Source organism: Triturus cristatus, chromosome 3_2, assembly GCF_964204655.1.
Source record: "Triturus cristatus chromosome 3_2, aTriCri1.1, whole genome shotgun sequence".
NCBI lineage: Eukaryota > Metazoa > Chordata > Amphibia > Caudata > Salamandridae > Triturus > Triturus cristatus.
The window spans coordinates 944526173-944542885 of NC_140584.1; the positions used below are offsets into that span (position 1 = coordinate 944526173).

At 46.7% G+C, this 16713-nt stretch overlaps 1 protein-coding gene across 3 annotated transcripts in view; it reads left to right on the top strand.

Moving 5' to 3' along the window:
- The window catches only part of USP32 (ubiquitin specific peptidase 32), a 1392279-nt gene that overhangs the window by 1046063 nt on the left and 329503 nt on the right, over positions 1-16713 (top strand). For all 3 annotated transcript variants that reach the window (XM_085649438.1, XM_085649439.1, XM_085649440.1), the window contains 2 exons: positions 11819-11924; positions 12456-12629. In XM_085649438.1, the coding sequence (XP_085505564.1) occupies positions 11819-11924; positions 12456-12629 (280 nt within the window). The remainder of the gene's footprint in view (positions 1-11818; positions 11925-12455; positions 12630-16713) is intronic.

The window sequence follows — 16713 nt, forward strand, 5'->3', positions numbered from 1 at the left end:
GTAGACTGCTGTTAGAAAATTCTGAAGGAGACGGGTGTCTATATAATGAAAGCTTACGTAAGCTAGCTGGTAGCGGTCTCACATAAATATTGAAAAGTTAAGTGGAAATTCATAAACCCAGGGGAAACCCACATATAATGTTACATGACAAAGATTAGGAGAGTCCCAGCATTACTTGTTGACTTATGACTGAAAGAAAAGAAGCTAACTAAATTAAGACAGACCATGGATTCCTGTGGTATGAAGTTGCCCTTTGATACAAAGACTTCGACATTTCCACCACCTCGTATGTTGATGATTAAAACAAAGTATTGGCTCTACAGAATGTTTGAGCTCAGTAACCAGTATGTCTCAGAAATAGAGTTTCTTTCAGCCCTTTCAAGTTTTTAATGCTTCAAAGGTAAGCATTAATTCAAAGGAATGCATTAGGGGGGCGTGGCCTAGGTTCCGAGCATGGCCGAAGTATTTCTTGCTAGAGCTCCGCCACCTAGCCGTTGATTATCCTGCATTTATCCTCTCCCTGTGCCGTCACAGCTGTGGCATTTGTTTGGGGAAGCCAGCCGGGAGCACCGGATGCGCAGAGGAGCCGCCCGGGGCTAAGGGGCGAGACGGGCGAAGGGATCTTCCCGGGCCGGGAAGCACAGCTACGAGAGGCCGCGGCTTGGGCCTCTCAGCGGCGACCGCATCGGCAGGAGACGGCAGACGGCCCGGCTGCCAAGGGGACGCCAGCACCCCGAATGACTACAGATGTCCTCGGCTGGGGGGCAGTGCAGGTATCGGGGCCGGTCCAGGCCGAGTACCACCCACAAGAGAGGCGCTAGATCCGAGGTGCGGCCCTGAGCCGGCCGGGTAGGCGCAGCGGCGGACAGGCCGGAGCCGCCTCTCAACACCATCTGGGGGTCGCCTGAACACCAGGAGCAGGAGAAGTGGCGCGGAGTGGAGAGGGCCGCCTCCCGGGGTGTGTACCGGGACGGGAGCAGCTTGAAGACACAGGCCGGAGACGGCGGCTGCCGCGGCCGCCAACGAGCCAGACGCTGGCACAGTGGACGGCGGCGGCGGTCCCTGGCCGGCTCGTCACCGAAGCTTCCGGTGTGGAGACGGGGCCGGACCCGGGAAGCGGCTGGGGAGCGGGCTGAGCTCAGAGGCCGGAGACGCGGCGGTGGTCGGCTGGGGCCTGTCTCCCACGTACGCCTGGGAGCTGGTCGGCCTCGGACGACAGAGGGATCAGCAGCCTGAGGAGTGACTACGGCAGTGACTTGCGGAGCGACTATCCCGGCCGGGAGGTGCCGCAGGGAGTACGAGCTGCACGCCTAGGCCGGGCTGGCCACGGGAGGCCCCCCACAACGTGGGCAGGGAGGCAGGGGATCCACAGTAGTCGGGATACGACGATAGGGGCAGCAAATTCCCCGGCCCTCCACCAGTGGCACGAGGATAATAATCGGCATGGGGAAGGACAGGCAGCTGGGGGCGGCGGCCAAACAGCCCACCCTCGATCAATTTGCCAAGCCACCGACGCCCAAGGACTCCTCCGAAGGCCTGTCCCACGACTCGGTTACCCTCCTGGCCGCCATTAACAAATCCCACGCGTCCCTGGAGGCCCAGATCGGCGCGGTGGGGTCGGAGGTCTCATTCCTGCGTCAGGACATGCGTAAGGCGGTGGAACGAATCACTGAAGCAGAGAACAGGGTCTCCACAGTGGAAGACAATGTCACGTCTCTCCAGGAAACAGTGGATAAATTGACTGCCACGACACGAGACCTGACCGCCAGAGTTGAGGATGCAGAAGGCCGGGCCCGCCGCAACAACGTGCGCCTGGTGGGCTTTCCAGAAAGTTGCGAGGGGCCATCCATGCTACAATTCCTGACGGATTGGCTCCTTAAGGTGTTCCCAGCGGAACACAGATCTCCTTTCTTTGTCATTGAATGAGCCCACCGGGCGCTGGCCCAGAAACCCCCGCCGGGCGCGCGGCCCAGGCCGGTGATTGCGCGCTTCCTCAACTATGCGGATAGAGACGCGCTCTTGTGACATGCCCGCTTACACGGAGACATCATGAGATACGACTCCCAGCCCATCATGGTCTTCCCGGACTACACCAGGTCGGTCCAACAACAGCGGCAGTCCTTTGTAGAGGTCAAGAGGAAACTCCGCCAACTGAACTTATCCTACGCCCTGCTTTTCCCGGCCCGGTTGAGAGTAATCTTCCAGGAGAAAACTCATTTCTTTGACACTCCAGACAGCGCCCTTACGTGGCTTGAGGAGAGACACAGAATTCGGCCCCACACCCCACCTGCCTTGGACTCGGACTCCTCTCAGACTTCCCACAGACAGGCGCAGCAGGATGGGACCTCTCGCCCTAAACGCCACAGGTCGCGCACAAACTGGCGCTCTCGCTCCCCGGCTGAGACAGCTTCATAAATGGACCTACACTGATTTGGCACCCGAGAGCTTAACCAATAATCACCTCCTCAGCGGAATGGTATCGTATGATCAGGCACACAGGGACTTCTAGCGGCTATGGTAGCCCGTCCATTGTTAAGTTGTGGGAGGGAGGGCTTGCGGGGGGGATACATTGGTGGTCGCACATCTGGACTCAAGTTGGAGCCGGTGGGAGATTGGCACCGCGACAGATACTTCATGTTTGGGGAAGTATTGGGGGGATTAGGGTGGTCGGGGGGGCTGGGGGTTCGAGGTACTGTGGGGAGGGGAGAGAGTTGTTTTGTTAAGAGGTTAGTTGTTCTCGCACACACATCACCACGAAAGGTCCACATCCCTCCGAAGGGGGGGCTCCTCCGGGTATGTCGCCAGACTTGCAATGGCACAGAGTCATAATTCCGGCCATTCGGCCGTCCTGAATGTTGTGTGCTGGAATGTTCGGGCCTGTTAGACAAAATCAAGCGGGGGGGCGGTGCTAAGGGCGGGTAAGACACACGGCGCGGATGTCCTCATGTTGCAAGAAACCCATCTTCAGGGGTCCAAGGCGCCGTGCCTGGCACGCTTCGGCTACACCACAGTCCTGCATTCCGGCTACACTAGAGGCTCACGAGGAGTAGCGCTCTTAATTCACCGCAGGGTCTCCTTTCAGATCGGCAGGCGATGGGTGGATGACGGAGGGAGGTACGTTATTGTGTCGGGAACGCTGGGCGGGGAACCGGTCCCCTTTGGTAGTGTGTATGCGCCCCCGCCATTAGGCCAAACGTTTGTGGAGGTAATCACTAGGGTCTGGGGCGGGCTGCCACAGGGCCTGGTGTTGTTGGGCGGGGACTGGAACGCCACAATGGGTGGGCTAGACAGGCTGCGCATGCTGGGGCGACCCGCAGCTCACACGGACTCCCGGTTACATACGTTAGCGACTGCCTTGGGATGGGCCGATTCCTGGCGTGCACTACATCCAACAACACAGGGATACACCTACATCTCCGCGGTTCACCCCACTATGTCTAGACTGGACTACATCTTCATTGCACATACCTATCTCCACAGGGTGTCCCAGGCGGCGATCCTGCCCAGAGGCCTCTCGGACCATTCGCCGACACAGGGGCACCTGCGCCTGCTGACTCGTAGGACGCCGTATAGATGGCGTATGTCGCCATGGCTCCTTAGGGACGCAGAATACAGTGAACGCACGCCAAGGCGGCCCGGCGGTCAGATATAGTGGAACTAGAGGTCAGACAGACACAGCTGCAGACGCAGCTCCTCCGGACTTCGGATCCCGACACTCAGCGGAATCTGCTACATGTCCAGCGCCAGCTAGGCCAGCTGCTGACTGATAATGCTAAGGAGGCGTGGCTCGCCACCCAGCACCGGATATATCAATGGGGCGATAAGTCCAGCCAGATGCTACACCGGCTGTGCCAGTCCCGGGATGCCCAAACACAGGTCCCGTTCCTCCGCGCGGGCGACAGTCGAATCCACACCTCCCCAGAGGCAGTAGTGCAGACATTCGCTGCCTTCTACCGGGATTTATATGCGAAGCGGGAGCCCCTCGACGAGGCACTCATAGATGAGTTCCTCTCCGATATTCCCCCCGCGCGTTTGACGGATGCCCAGAGGGATGCTCTTGATGAGCCCATCACGCTGGACGAGCTCCGCACCGCGATGACAAACATGCGCCCGGGCCGGGCCCCCGGCCCCAACGGCTTTCCGGGAGACTTCTTTAGGCCCCATGTGGCGGCACTGGGCCCGCACCTTCTTGCGGCTCTGGAAGACGCAGTTGACCACAACATACTTCCCCTCGACTGGCGACACGCCGAGATCGTAGTTTTTCTGAAACCTGGCAGGCCTCCGGAAGACCCAGGCTCATACCGGCCTATCTCGTTATTAAACGTTGAGCCGAAACTGCTAGGGAAGGTCCTGGCAGATCGGCTGCGGACCTGCATATCCACCTTGGTCCACCCCGATCAATCCGGGTTCATGCCTCATAGGTCGACCAGACACAATATACGCAGGCTACATAATGTTATCGCCGAGGCCAGGCAACTGGAACGGCCCTCAGCCCTTATCCAAGCTGATATAGATAAAGCCTTCGACTCCCTCAGCTGGACCTACTTGTTCAAGCTGCTTGGGGCGATGAACCTGGGGCCCCGCTTCCTGGCGTATACGAGATTGCTATATACGGACATCTCGGCGTCGGTCTGGGTGGGAGGCGCCTGCTCCCCTTCTTTCCCGATAAAACGGCGAACACGGCAGGGATGCCCGCTGTCCCCCTTGCTGTTCGCGTTGGCGATCGAGCCGCTGGCGGCATGGACCAGCTCAGATCCGGTCATTCGGGGTATGGACTGGCCCTCGGGCCACTCCTACCGCATTGCGTTATATGCAGACAATGTTATCATCTTCGTAACGGACTCTTGGGCCTCCGGGCCCAGGGTGCTCCAGATACTGCGAGTGTTCGGCGAGACTTCGGGCCTATTGGCCAACCCAGCTAAGTCTTCTTTATTCCCACTGTATGGAGATCAGAGAAACCAGGCTTGGGCCTCCCAGTTGGTACTGGTCCCACATCACATCAAATACCTGGGAGTGGAGGTCACACGTACACCGGATCTCGCTTGGACCCTAAACATTGCACCCCTGCTAACTCAGGTCCGCAATGAAACTACGGTGTGGTCACACCTTCCACTCTCCCTATACGGTCGATCCGCCATCTTCAAGATGGTGACACTGCCGCGTCTCTTGTACCGTCTTCAACATTACCCATTCCAGGTGCCCCAGGCGTGGTTCCGTCAGATTAATGCACTATTGAATGGATTCTTGTGGCACGGCGGGCCGGTGAGGGTCGCCCTGGCGACGTGTGTACAATCCACTTACTGCGGGGGAATAGCAGTGGCGGACGTTCAGGCGTATTACAGGGCCGCGCATCTCCTAGTTATCAACGAATGGTGGTACGCCTCCCCCACGGATCCGGCCTATGCGTTGGACCGGGCCGCGTTGGCAGGGACGCCCCTGTTGCATCTCATCTACAGCGGCTCATCCTTAGGGCAGTTGCCCCCGGCATGTGCCACGGTGGTCCGGATCTGGCGGCAATCGGTCAACTCCATCGGATGGGGAGGCAGGCTTACACGGGCCACCCCACTGTGGCAGCGTACCCTGCTCAAGGAGACGGCACAATTGGAGGGTTTTCGCTATTGGGACACAATTGGGATTTCCACGCTGGGGGACGTAATGAGGGGGGTGTCGCTCAAATCCTTCCAGATGTTGCAGGCTGAGTTTGAGCTGCATAAATCCCAGTTTCACAGATACCTACAATTGAGACATGCTCTTACACCTAGCATCCAACATCTGGACACTCTGCCAGAGTTCCATCCGCTAGAAAGCAAACTCTTGATGGGGGACCTCGGTGATCACAAAATCCGTAAAATTTATCAGACATTAACAACATACACGAAAACCACCCTAGATAACACCAAGGAGGCGTGGCAGAAAGATATCCCCACACTCACGGAGGACGACTGGGCTGAGGCTATTGCAAGTCCGCGATATGCGGCGGTGGCCACCAAATACCGTTTTATACAATTCAAGTACCTACACAGGGCATATTACACCCGGCACCGCCTCTGGCGCATGAACTTAATTGAGTCCCCCACATGTCTCAGATGCGGCGACAGCGACGGCACCTTCATACACACGGTGTGGGACTGTGGTCGGTTGCGCCCGTTCTGGGCTGAGGTCCTGCTTGGGGGGGGGGGGGGGAATGCTGGGCTGGGAGCTACCCCTCGATCCCCGGTTAACACTATTACACAGTACTGAGGAGATAGGGGGCAATATCTATAAGCGGCACCTCCTGTTTCTGGGTTTGACGCTGGCCAAGCGAGATATTGCCCAGCACTGGAAGTCATCTACCCCGCCCCCAGTTCAGGCCTGGAGGAAGGCATTGGATCGCTGCATGTCCGCAGAAGAGGCAGTATTCTTGGCAAGGGGCTGTCCGCACAAGCATAGTAAAGTATGGAAGAGATGGGCACGATATCGGGGCATCGTATTATCCATACGTACGGGCGCAGAGACATTGGACCCGATAGAAAGACTGATCAGAGCCCCGGTAAGCACTCATCCGAGGCCCCAAGAACTTTGAGCTGCAGGAGGGTAACCGTTTTGGTACCATGTATGGGGACGAGTTCCCCGGTGTCCTTAAAATGCCAATAAAGTCTGTTGTCAAAAAAAAAAAAAAAAAAGGAATGCATTAGACAAGCAGCATGGATTTTGGTCCGAATTTAAAGCTGCATCTTCTGCTATCAGAATTCAAGCCACCTCTCCAAAGTGAAGGTCACATTTTGGTCGAGGGAAAAACTCCTCTGAGGTTTTTGGAGTAAGCTTCTTTGTTAGAAGGAAGACTTTGACCAGCAGTAAACGCACATCACTCAGAGCAGTGGGCACTCTAAATCATCAAGCAATGATATACTGTGGATCTTCTCTTATCTGTTATTTGTCATCCACAATTATATACCTCTCTTGGACTGCTAGTAGTGGAAAAAAAATATCTTCTGGATGTAACTGAGCAATTCCATAAAATGGAAAAAGGTCTTGAGTTTTGCTACATTTAATATATGGAACCCAGAAATACCAGGAACACCAGTCTCCCACGTTCCAGCTCAAGGAAGAGCATTGTCAGTTCCTGTCATTTTCCATCACACTCGCCTACCCTCTCAAAACCCATTTGGCCACTCCCTTAGTTATCATCTGGTGTGCAACAGCCTTGTGCGTCTAAAAACATGTCAAAACTAACAATAGGAGTTGGTCATTAGCAGCTAAGGTTGTAAGAGCTCCTTCATTCTCTCTTTTATTTTTAATATTTATTTTTATTGGAAGAGTTCATACAACTACCAATTCAAATGTAATCAAACTTTACATCATAGAAATAAAAAAGAAGAAAGCACTATACATATTCCACATTTAGCAGAAGAGTGGTATATTACAGCCAGGAAAACCTTGTATTGTACATTGTCCTGTTAATCGCATTAATTCATTCTAACATTGCACTTTTTCCTCCCAAAATTACCAAAAAGGAGGGGGGGAGAAACTCTCGTCACCCCGCCTATCCCAGCTCACCCTATAATCTCTGAAATGCGTGCTATTTTCCAGATCTTAGTGCTTAACAATATTCTAATCTCTTTATTTTTAACATTTTAGACCGCCATTGTTGTAGAGATCACTCCCGACTGCCAGTTTTGAAGAATTATCAATTCTACAATTAGGGCAATTACAAATAACCGTTTCTTATGCAGTAGTTCTATATTGGCATCAGGTGAATAACCCACAACAACTTTTTTGCTCATCAATTGAATGTTCGATCTCTAATGTATGCCGACAGTGTTCCTGAATCTGAAACCAGAATTGGTACAACTCCAGATAATGTGTGTCAAATTCCCCTCACCCTCCGTTGAGCACCTGAATCAGCTTTCCGATGTCTGGAGATTCAATTTGTGCAAAGAAACCGGGGCTCTATTGAGCAACCATTTCATATAATATTGTATACAGTAAAAATCCGCCCCTTCAATAAATAGAAGGTAAACAAATTGATCTTTTTCCAGGTCTCTACCAATATCTGGAGGCCTTCCTTGGACTGCCACTTCTCTCGAGCTTTTAAAAATCAGTGTGCCGAAATCACACCTGACTCACTCCCTTTCATTGGAGTCATCCTGGATATGGTGCAGTTTTGGACCTTCCGTATATCACAAGTTCAGGACATTCGGGCTATGATCCCAATGTTTCAGCCTTGGTCCTTGGGTCTCAGTGAAGGAGGCATCTTGGCATCCTGTTCCTTAACTATGCCAAGTGGCATATGCAGTCTGTGCAGTGGAGCCTGAAGTCTCAGTGAGACCAGCACCAGCGGAACATATGGATTCCCTCCAAGTTTCGGAGAAGACTGTAAAAGACCTGCAGTGGTAGCTGTTCAGTCACAGTTGGACCAGAGTTAGACCCTTCTCCTTGCCTCACCCAGAGCATCGGCAGTGACTGATGCATAATTGCTGGGATGTGGAGATCATATGGGAGAAGTGGAGATCCGAGGACTCTTGTCTCCGGCAAAGAGCAGTCTCCATTTCTTCCTGTTGGAGCAGTGGGCCGTTCGCCTGACACTGCAAGCCTTCCTACCATCCATCAAGGGAAGGTTTGTGCAGGTTCTCACAATGAACACAGCCTCCATGTGGTGCTGAAACAAGTAGGGCAGGGTGGGGTCCTAGGTTCTGTGCTAAGAGGCACCTCCTCTTTAATCATGAACCACCTAGTGGGATCTTTGACACCAGAGAAGATGAACTGAACCACCAGCAACGGCAGATGTTGAATGGTAGTTACTTCCAAAGATGGCCCAGGGCGTCTTCCTGCAATTGGGAGTAACCTGACTAGATCTTTTCACCAAAGTTGGGAAGGCACATTGTCAAAACTTTGATGCACTGGAGTTTTCTAGAGGGCTCCCTCAGAGATTCATTCCTTATAGAGTAGAGCACAGGACTCCTATATGCCTTTCTGCCTCTGCACCTCCTGCCCCAGGTTCTGAATATCAGGAACAAATGGGCCCAAGGCATCCCAGTGGCTCCGGATTGGGAAAGGAGAGTGTGGTACCTGAAACTTCTGGACATTAGCATCTGTCCTTCCATCAGGCTGCCCTTGGGATCTCCTGGTGCAGCAGCAAGTCAGGGTTTGCACCAAAACCTGCGCAATCTCCACCTCCATGCGTGGTGTTTTGGTGACGCCAGTTAAAGGTATTCGGTCTTCCAAAATTGTGGACGTCTTCATTGCTGTCAGGTGTCCCTCTACAAAGTCTGTCTAGGCTGGGTGCTGGGACAGGTTTGTGGCCTGGTGTGGCTCCTGCAATACAGGCAAGCCAAACTGTTGGGTGTCTTGTTGATTGTAAACCGTCGCTAGGCCACAGATAAAACAGTCTGCACAATTAAAGGTTATTTGTCTGGTCTTTTGGCGTTTTTACTTTTGTCAGATCAGCTGTCCTTGTTCAAATCACCTGTAGTGATGACACTTCTAATATGTTTGGCACCTGTTTACCCCTCACACTCCACCCCAAACCCCTCCAAGTGATGCTATAATGGTATCTTAATGTGGTCCTCACTTTCTCATATGCACTCCTTTGAACAGATGCACAGTTCCTCACTATGTCTCCTTGGTCGCAATAATATATCCTTGGTGTCAGAAACGTCTGCTTGTCAAATGAGTGAATTCTAAACTATTGGTTCAGCCACCTTACACCACCTTTTTCCTCAGATAAAGTGGCCATGAGGACATAGGTGGCCTTTCTGGCAAACATTGCCACTCCTTTTGACATTGGCCAATCCATCACTCTCTTAACTTTCTTTGCTCTGTCTAGCCTCACCTCTTGGAGGAGGAGAGATTCCATTGGATGGACTCCATGCAAGCCTTGAGCTTCTACATCAAGCCCACCAAAGACCAACTAGTTAACAAACTGTTTTTGTGTGGTTCTGTGAGGCAGAGAGAGGCAAGGCTGTGCATAAAAAGGCTTTGTTGAGGTAGATAGTCCTCTGTATTAAGATCTGAAACACCAGAGACAAGAAGCAGTCTTCAGAAAGAGTGAGGGCCCATTTCACCATGGCTAAAGGTGCTGCTACTGCATTGTTGCACACATTCTTGAAGTAGTACTGCCTTGGCATTCCTGTACGATGGGAAGTGCACTTCGCCTATTTGGGTAATCTGAGACTTTCAACAGAGCCATCACTTTGAGGGCTACTGCTTTTGTATCTCTTCTAAAGATGAAGAATCTGTGCTTAGAAGTATTTTACAGACGAACAAATTACTTACCTTGGGTAACGCTATTCCTGGTTTATACTGCATCTAACTGCAGATTCCACAGCACCCTCCTTCCACATTTTCCTTAGGAATGGTCCATGTTTTCATCTAAGAAGGTTCCAATTAGAGATCTGTGCATTGGTACCTCAGATTATTGTTGGGTTCCGTGTCTGAGGGCACAGACACAATCAAGAAAAAAGCATCAAAGGACTGGGATGGCACTTATATGCAACTCCTTCGTTACTTCAGGACTGAATGAAAGTCAGCGTGGAGCTGCACAACGCCACCTAATGGCATGTGAGAGCAGTGCTATTTACATCTTCCGGATCCAGTCTGGCACCTGGGGATATTCTAAACATGAGAGTTCTACAGTGGGTAGAGTATCCACCAGAAACCGCTTTACTGAAGATAAGTAACATGTTCTATAAGGCTACAGCATAAATGTTTTATTCCACCTTTGCAACATACTACTGATGGAACGCTGAGCAACAGCAAAAGAAGAGTGCTGGTAAAACAAGTATTTGCAATGCAATCGGTCTAGCCTTTGGGACATTATATGTATTTAGCTATGCAGCACATTAGCCTTGGTACTGAAACATCTACTGTTCTTTAACATGGAGGGAAAGTAAGCACCAAACTGCGTGGCACGCCAGATATGGGAACACATGGAGTAAAATATTGCCTTTCAGCGGGAAATGGCATAGTCTAAAGCTCTGTTTTTAATATAAAAGAAGGGCTTTCGGTGGTCATATCACTGAAAATACAAGATTTGAAAAAAATATTGCCTACGGGTGCTCGTGGAGGACAGTGACTATGTACTGGAATCTAGAGGATGCTAAAGTGATTCTGATATTGTACTGACCTCTGCTGGTCGTTTTCTATCAAGAAAGATAAATAGAGGCAGTTGCCAGAAAATTTTTAAAAAGAAAGTCCCTCAGCAGGAAGCAATTCTGGTATTTTACTGACCTCTGCTGGTCGTTTTCTAGCAAGACAGTTAAATAGAGGCAGTTGAAAAGAAAAAAAGTCCCTTAGCGGGAGCAGGCAAGTCCTAGGGCTGATCTCCAGAGCCCACAAAGTATATACACATATAAGTATATACTTAAGTATATATACTAAAGTATATACAAAAGGTCTCGAATGCTCGACCTAAAAATCTCTCATTGCAAGCTTTCATACTGATTTGGCCTCAGTTACCAATTCTGTGGTCTAATAGTTAAGGAATTTGAAGGAAGTGTCATGAACACTACATGGGGCTAGTGTTTTGCCTTTAGTCTCTTCCTTTTCTATATCACTAGACTATACATTTTAGTTCATGATATAACAGTACATTACCGATATGAATTTAAATTGTTAATGATATACGCAAGAATGTTTGTCCTCAGCCCTTATCATATCCCACTGAGTGTTTTCTTGCAGTAGAAGAGTACTTGTCTAAGTTCTTCTTAAATGCACAATATAAATAGAGCCAAGCTCATCTTGAAAGTTCTTAGCACTGTAATAGTTTGTACTCCTCTTAGTGCAAATCATGTTCCAAATCTGAATAGAAGTTTATTTATTCACTTTGTATCAAATCTAGGGCAAATCCTATTGGCATGAAAGGACATATGGCCAAATGTTATGGGGATTTAGTTCAGGAGCTGTGGAGTGGCACACAGAAAAATGTTGCTCCGCTAAAACTACGGGTAAGGTATATTTTGTTGATATTCTAACAATTACCTGCTGGCAAAATATACTTTCTAACATTTAGGCCTTCATCAGCAACTTGTGTTATCATTGACTAATGTTTGTATAGTTGAATGAAAAACTAGATTTTGTTTTTTAGAACTGTTTTAAGCTACTGAAGATGATTTATCAATGCCATGCGTAAATGAAGTGTACCCTAAAAATATGTACATTCTTCACTGTTCCTATGCCCTTTATTTGTTTTATTTGTACACATATTAATATATTGCCTTACTTTGAAGGTTTACCACCAACATTGAATAGGATATATTTTTAAGTATTATAGTCTTTATGATGTTTCTGCATTAGTCACATTTAAAATGCCTTTCTTCTTCCTATTAAGTTGACTCACTTTACTTACCATTAATTATAACTGCATATGGAAAATATTTTGAATTATCCCAAGCGCACTGCTTTCAGTAAATAAAGATGTGTTTGTATTTGTTTCATTGTACATTGCCATAAAACTGTACAAATTCTCTATTTTATAGTGGACAATAGCGAAATATGCTCCCCGATTTAATGGCTTTCAGCAACAAGACTCTCAGGAACTTTTAGCTTTTTTGTTGGATGGCCTTCACGAGGACTTGAACAGAGTTCACGATAAGCCCTATGTTGAGCTGAAGGACAGTGATGGGCGCCCTGACTGGGAGGTTGCAGCAGAGGTTGGTATTTCTTGGTGCCACAGGGATTAGTTGAACAGTCAGAGTTGTAGCTAAACGTTAGATGGCATTGTGATATCCATTTGTTAAAAATGTATGAGACTTTTCTCCAGAGTAGGAAAAAAATATATATTTTTTCTTTTTGCAAGCAATTAGTTTTATTTCAGGTTTTTAAATTATTTTGTTGTAAAAGGCATTCTTCACATGATCCCATTACCTTGTCTAATTTTTAATCTGTCCATATTTGTTTAAGTTTTATGTAGCTTTCATGCATTGTGAAGTAGGAGGGTGCTTTCCAATATACTAAACAAGAAAAAACAAACGGCAAACCAAGGTCAAGCACTTCCAGTCCATGTAAAGTTGTAATTTGTATAATGGTGCAAACTCTTCCCACACCCGCCGTCAAAGGGTGTTATATAGAAGCCAAAGATAAAGAAGTCGGAAGGTGCACTCGTTTCAGAGTCAATGAGATGAAGTGAGTCGCTTATTCCTTGTAAAAGTCCTTTAATTCAACAAATTCGTTCAAAACTGGCACACAGCCAACACATTTCATTCCCATTTCATTGCCAGTGGGAACTTCATCAGGGCTGCAACATTATAGATAAAAGACGACATAAATATCACGTAACAATTAACAACACAAAAATTAATAATTACCACAAAACACAAATGTCATACATATAGATGACCCAAACAACAAAGAGCAGGGGAAACAATCTTTTGTATATTATGTTTCATACCTATAGGATGGAGTAATATGTATACCATGTGTGACAAAGCATAAATAACAATATTTAAATGACAATTATATTAAAACAGACATGTAACAACAAACACATATAAAATAGTTAAAACCGAATACAATCACATTGACACAAAAAAGAAGTCGGGGGAGAAAATGCAAAAAATGAAAAAACAATCTTTTGTATATGGTGTTCCAAACCCATTGAATAAAATAATATAATATAATCTAAATACCATGTGGGACAAAGCATAAATAACAAAAACATTTTTGATGACAATTATATTCCAACCGGCATATACCCACAAAACATTTAAAACCAATTACAATAAATTGAGACGAAAAAAGAGGGGGGGAAGGAAACACGGGTTGGGGAAGGGAAAACAACAGAAAAAGGGAAGAGAGGGTAAGGGAAAAGGGGAAGGGACAAGAGCAATGCATTTGAGACATACAATAACCATATAGATATATGGCAGACCATTTAGGTATAAAAAGACCAACCATATATTAACCTATAATTGTGTTGTAGTACCTGTAACCTTCTCAAAAAATAATAATACCAAAGTGATTAAAAAATGTTACACTTAAGTTCACCACATGTCCGGTAACTTCTTTCAAAGAGTTCTCACCTCAATAAAGATTTTTAATCCAAAGTTGGCATCAATTGTTAAGGGCAAATAAAGAGCTGTCTCAAACTGAACAAGTCCCAATCAAATTATATAACCAGACTTATCAGCTCAACATTATAAGGTGAGACGAAGTATCTAAAACGAAGAAATAAAAAGAACGTAAGGAACTGCAAAAAAGTAAAGAATAATTGTTTAATTTTAGAGTAGGATCACTAACAAACAACCCATTTGAAAAATTCTCACCTATTAAATCTTTGATTCGCAGTAGGCCTCAATAATAAAGAATACATACAAGGCACTTTCAGTCTGAAACATTCCAGTCGAAATGCTTGAAAAGACTCACTTATAGAGAAGGAATATCTAAAACAGAAAAACAGAAGAAAAAGAAAAGGTGCCAAAAAACTATAATATAATCAAACAAATATTTGTGTATTATGTGATGCTTAGTCGCGGGACAATTCTGCTAAAAACTATCTCGAAAATTAGTCCCTGGAACACTCTCAAGTGGCATGCAGGTGTATCTACGTTCAACATGAGAATGCTCATGCACATAGTAGAAATATTAATATGCCACAACACGTGTGAGGCACAGATTTCCCCGATTGAAGGGGCATTCTGAAAGGCTTGAGAGTGTTCCAGGGACTAATTTTCGATATTGTTTTGCCCTTCACAATTGATGCCAACATTGGATTAAAAATCTTTATTGAGGTGAGAACTCTTTGAAAGAAGTTACCGGACATGTGGTGAACTTAAGTGTAACATTTTTTAATCACTTTGGTATTATTATTTTTTGAGAAGGTTACAGGTACTACAACACAATTACAGGTTAATATATGGTTGGTCTTTTTATACCTAAATGGTCTGCCATATATCTATATGGTTATTGTATGTCTCAAATGCATTGCTCTTGTCCCTTCACCTTTCCCCTTTTCCCTTACCCTCTCTTCCCTTTTTCTGTTGTTTTCCCTTCCCCCCCCCCCCCCCGTGTTTCCTTCCCCCCCCCCTCTTTTTTCATCTCAATTTATTGTAATTGGTTTTAAATGTTTTGTGGGTATATGCCGGTTGGAATAGAATTGTCATCAATTTTTTTTTTGTTATTTATGCTTTGTCCCACATGGTATTTAGATTATATTATATTATATTATTTTATTCAATGGGTTTGGAACACCATAAACAAAAGATTGTTTTTTCATTTTTTGCATTTTCTCCCCCCGACTTCTTTTTTGTGTCAATGTGATTGTATTCGGTTTTAACTATTTTACATGTGTTTGTTGTTACATGTCTGTTTTAATATAATTGTCATTTAAATATTGTTACTTATGCTTTGTCACACATGGTATGCATATTACTCCATCCTATAGGTATGAAACATAATATACAAAAGATTGTTTCCCCTGCTCTTTGTTGTTTGGGTCATCTATATGTATGACATTTGTGTTTTGTGGTAATTATTATTTTTGTGTTAATTGTTACGTGATATTTATGTCGTCTTTTATCTATAATGTTGCAGCCCTGATGAAGTTCCCACTGGCAATGAAATGGGAACGAAACGTGTTGGCTGTGTGCCAGTTTTGAACGAATTTGTTGAATTAAAGGACTTTTACAAGGAATAAGCGACTCACTTCATCTCATTGACTCTGAAACGAGTGCACCTTCCAATTTCTTTATCTTTGCTTTCCAATATAACTCAAATAGTGATAATAGCATCTTACATTATTAAAGAACCGGAAGAAACAAGCACAGACCTAGCAATAAGGAATAAGTCAATTTATAACACTGAAGGTCAAATAAACCTGGTGCATATTGTAGATGGTTGGTGTAACAGACAAAATGGCCAAAGAGTACTTATGTTGTACCTTAATGTGCAAGTCTGGATGTTGATGATTTAAATGTAAATTTAGCAACTTGATTGGAAATTAAATCGTGTTCATGAATGTGCATGGGCAAAAAAAGCAAGTATACACTTATTACATCTGTGGGTGAAAATTGTACACCTGCTAATTTCCATTAGCATGAGATGCAGTGTTTATCGGGTGTGCAGTTTTGAGCAGCAGATTTCAAAATGTGGGATAACATGAAAATAATGTTTTCCCTCATTCCAAGGTGCCTAAAACTGAATTGTGTAATGTTTTCGCACTTTATTTGCAGCAGGTTTTATCTGCTTCAAATTAGGAGGGCAAACACCTTCAACCTTTCTCTAATCACATTTTGGATGCAGAAAGGTCGAAACTGGATCACCAGACTGTAAAGCGACATTGAAGAGCAATGTTCCGCTATCCACCTTGTCATTCAGTGCACAATAATTATCTGACTTTAGGAAACATCAATCCGATAGAGACCTCTAGCCGCAGATTCCTTACCTTTGGATTTCCCAGGCATCAGGCTGAATCCGGAAGATATTTCTTCGAGAAATACCCCTGCACTCCGGTAGGTTGAGTCAGTCGGCTCCGCGTCACGTTATCAGTATCCTCTGCACTGGAAGTGACGTCCGTGTCAATATAGGTGCCGATTCGGCGCGCTGATGTCCGTTTTTTCTTTCCACGTGAGTCAAGCGCTGATCTGGGAAGAGAGCTACCCTCACTTATTGAGAAAATTTTTCAACTCTTTGTTGACCCCTTTTTTCCACTGTGTCTAGGAAGTCATGTCTAGAAGGACTTCAGAATTCAAGCTGTGTGGTGCCTGTCACCGCACCATGTCGGTGACGGACCTGCATTTG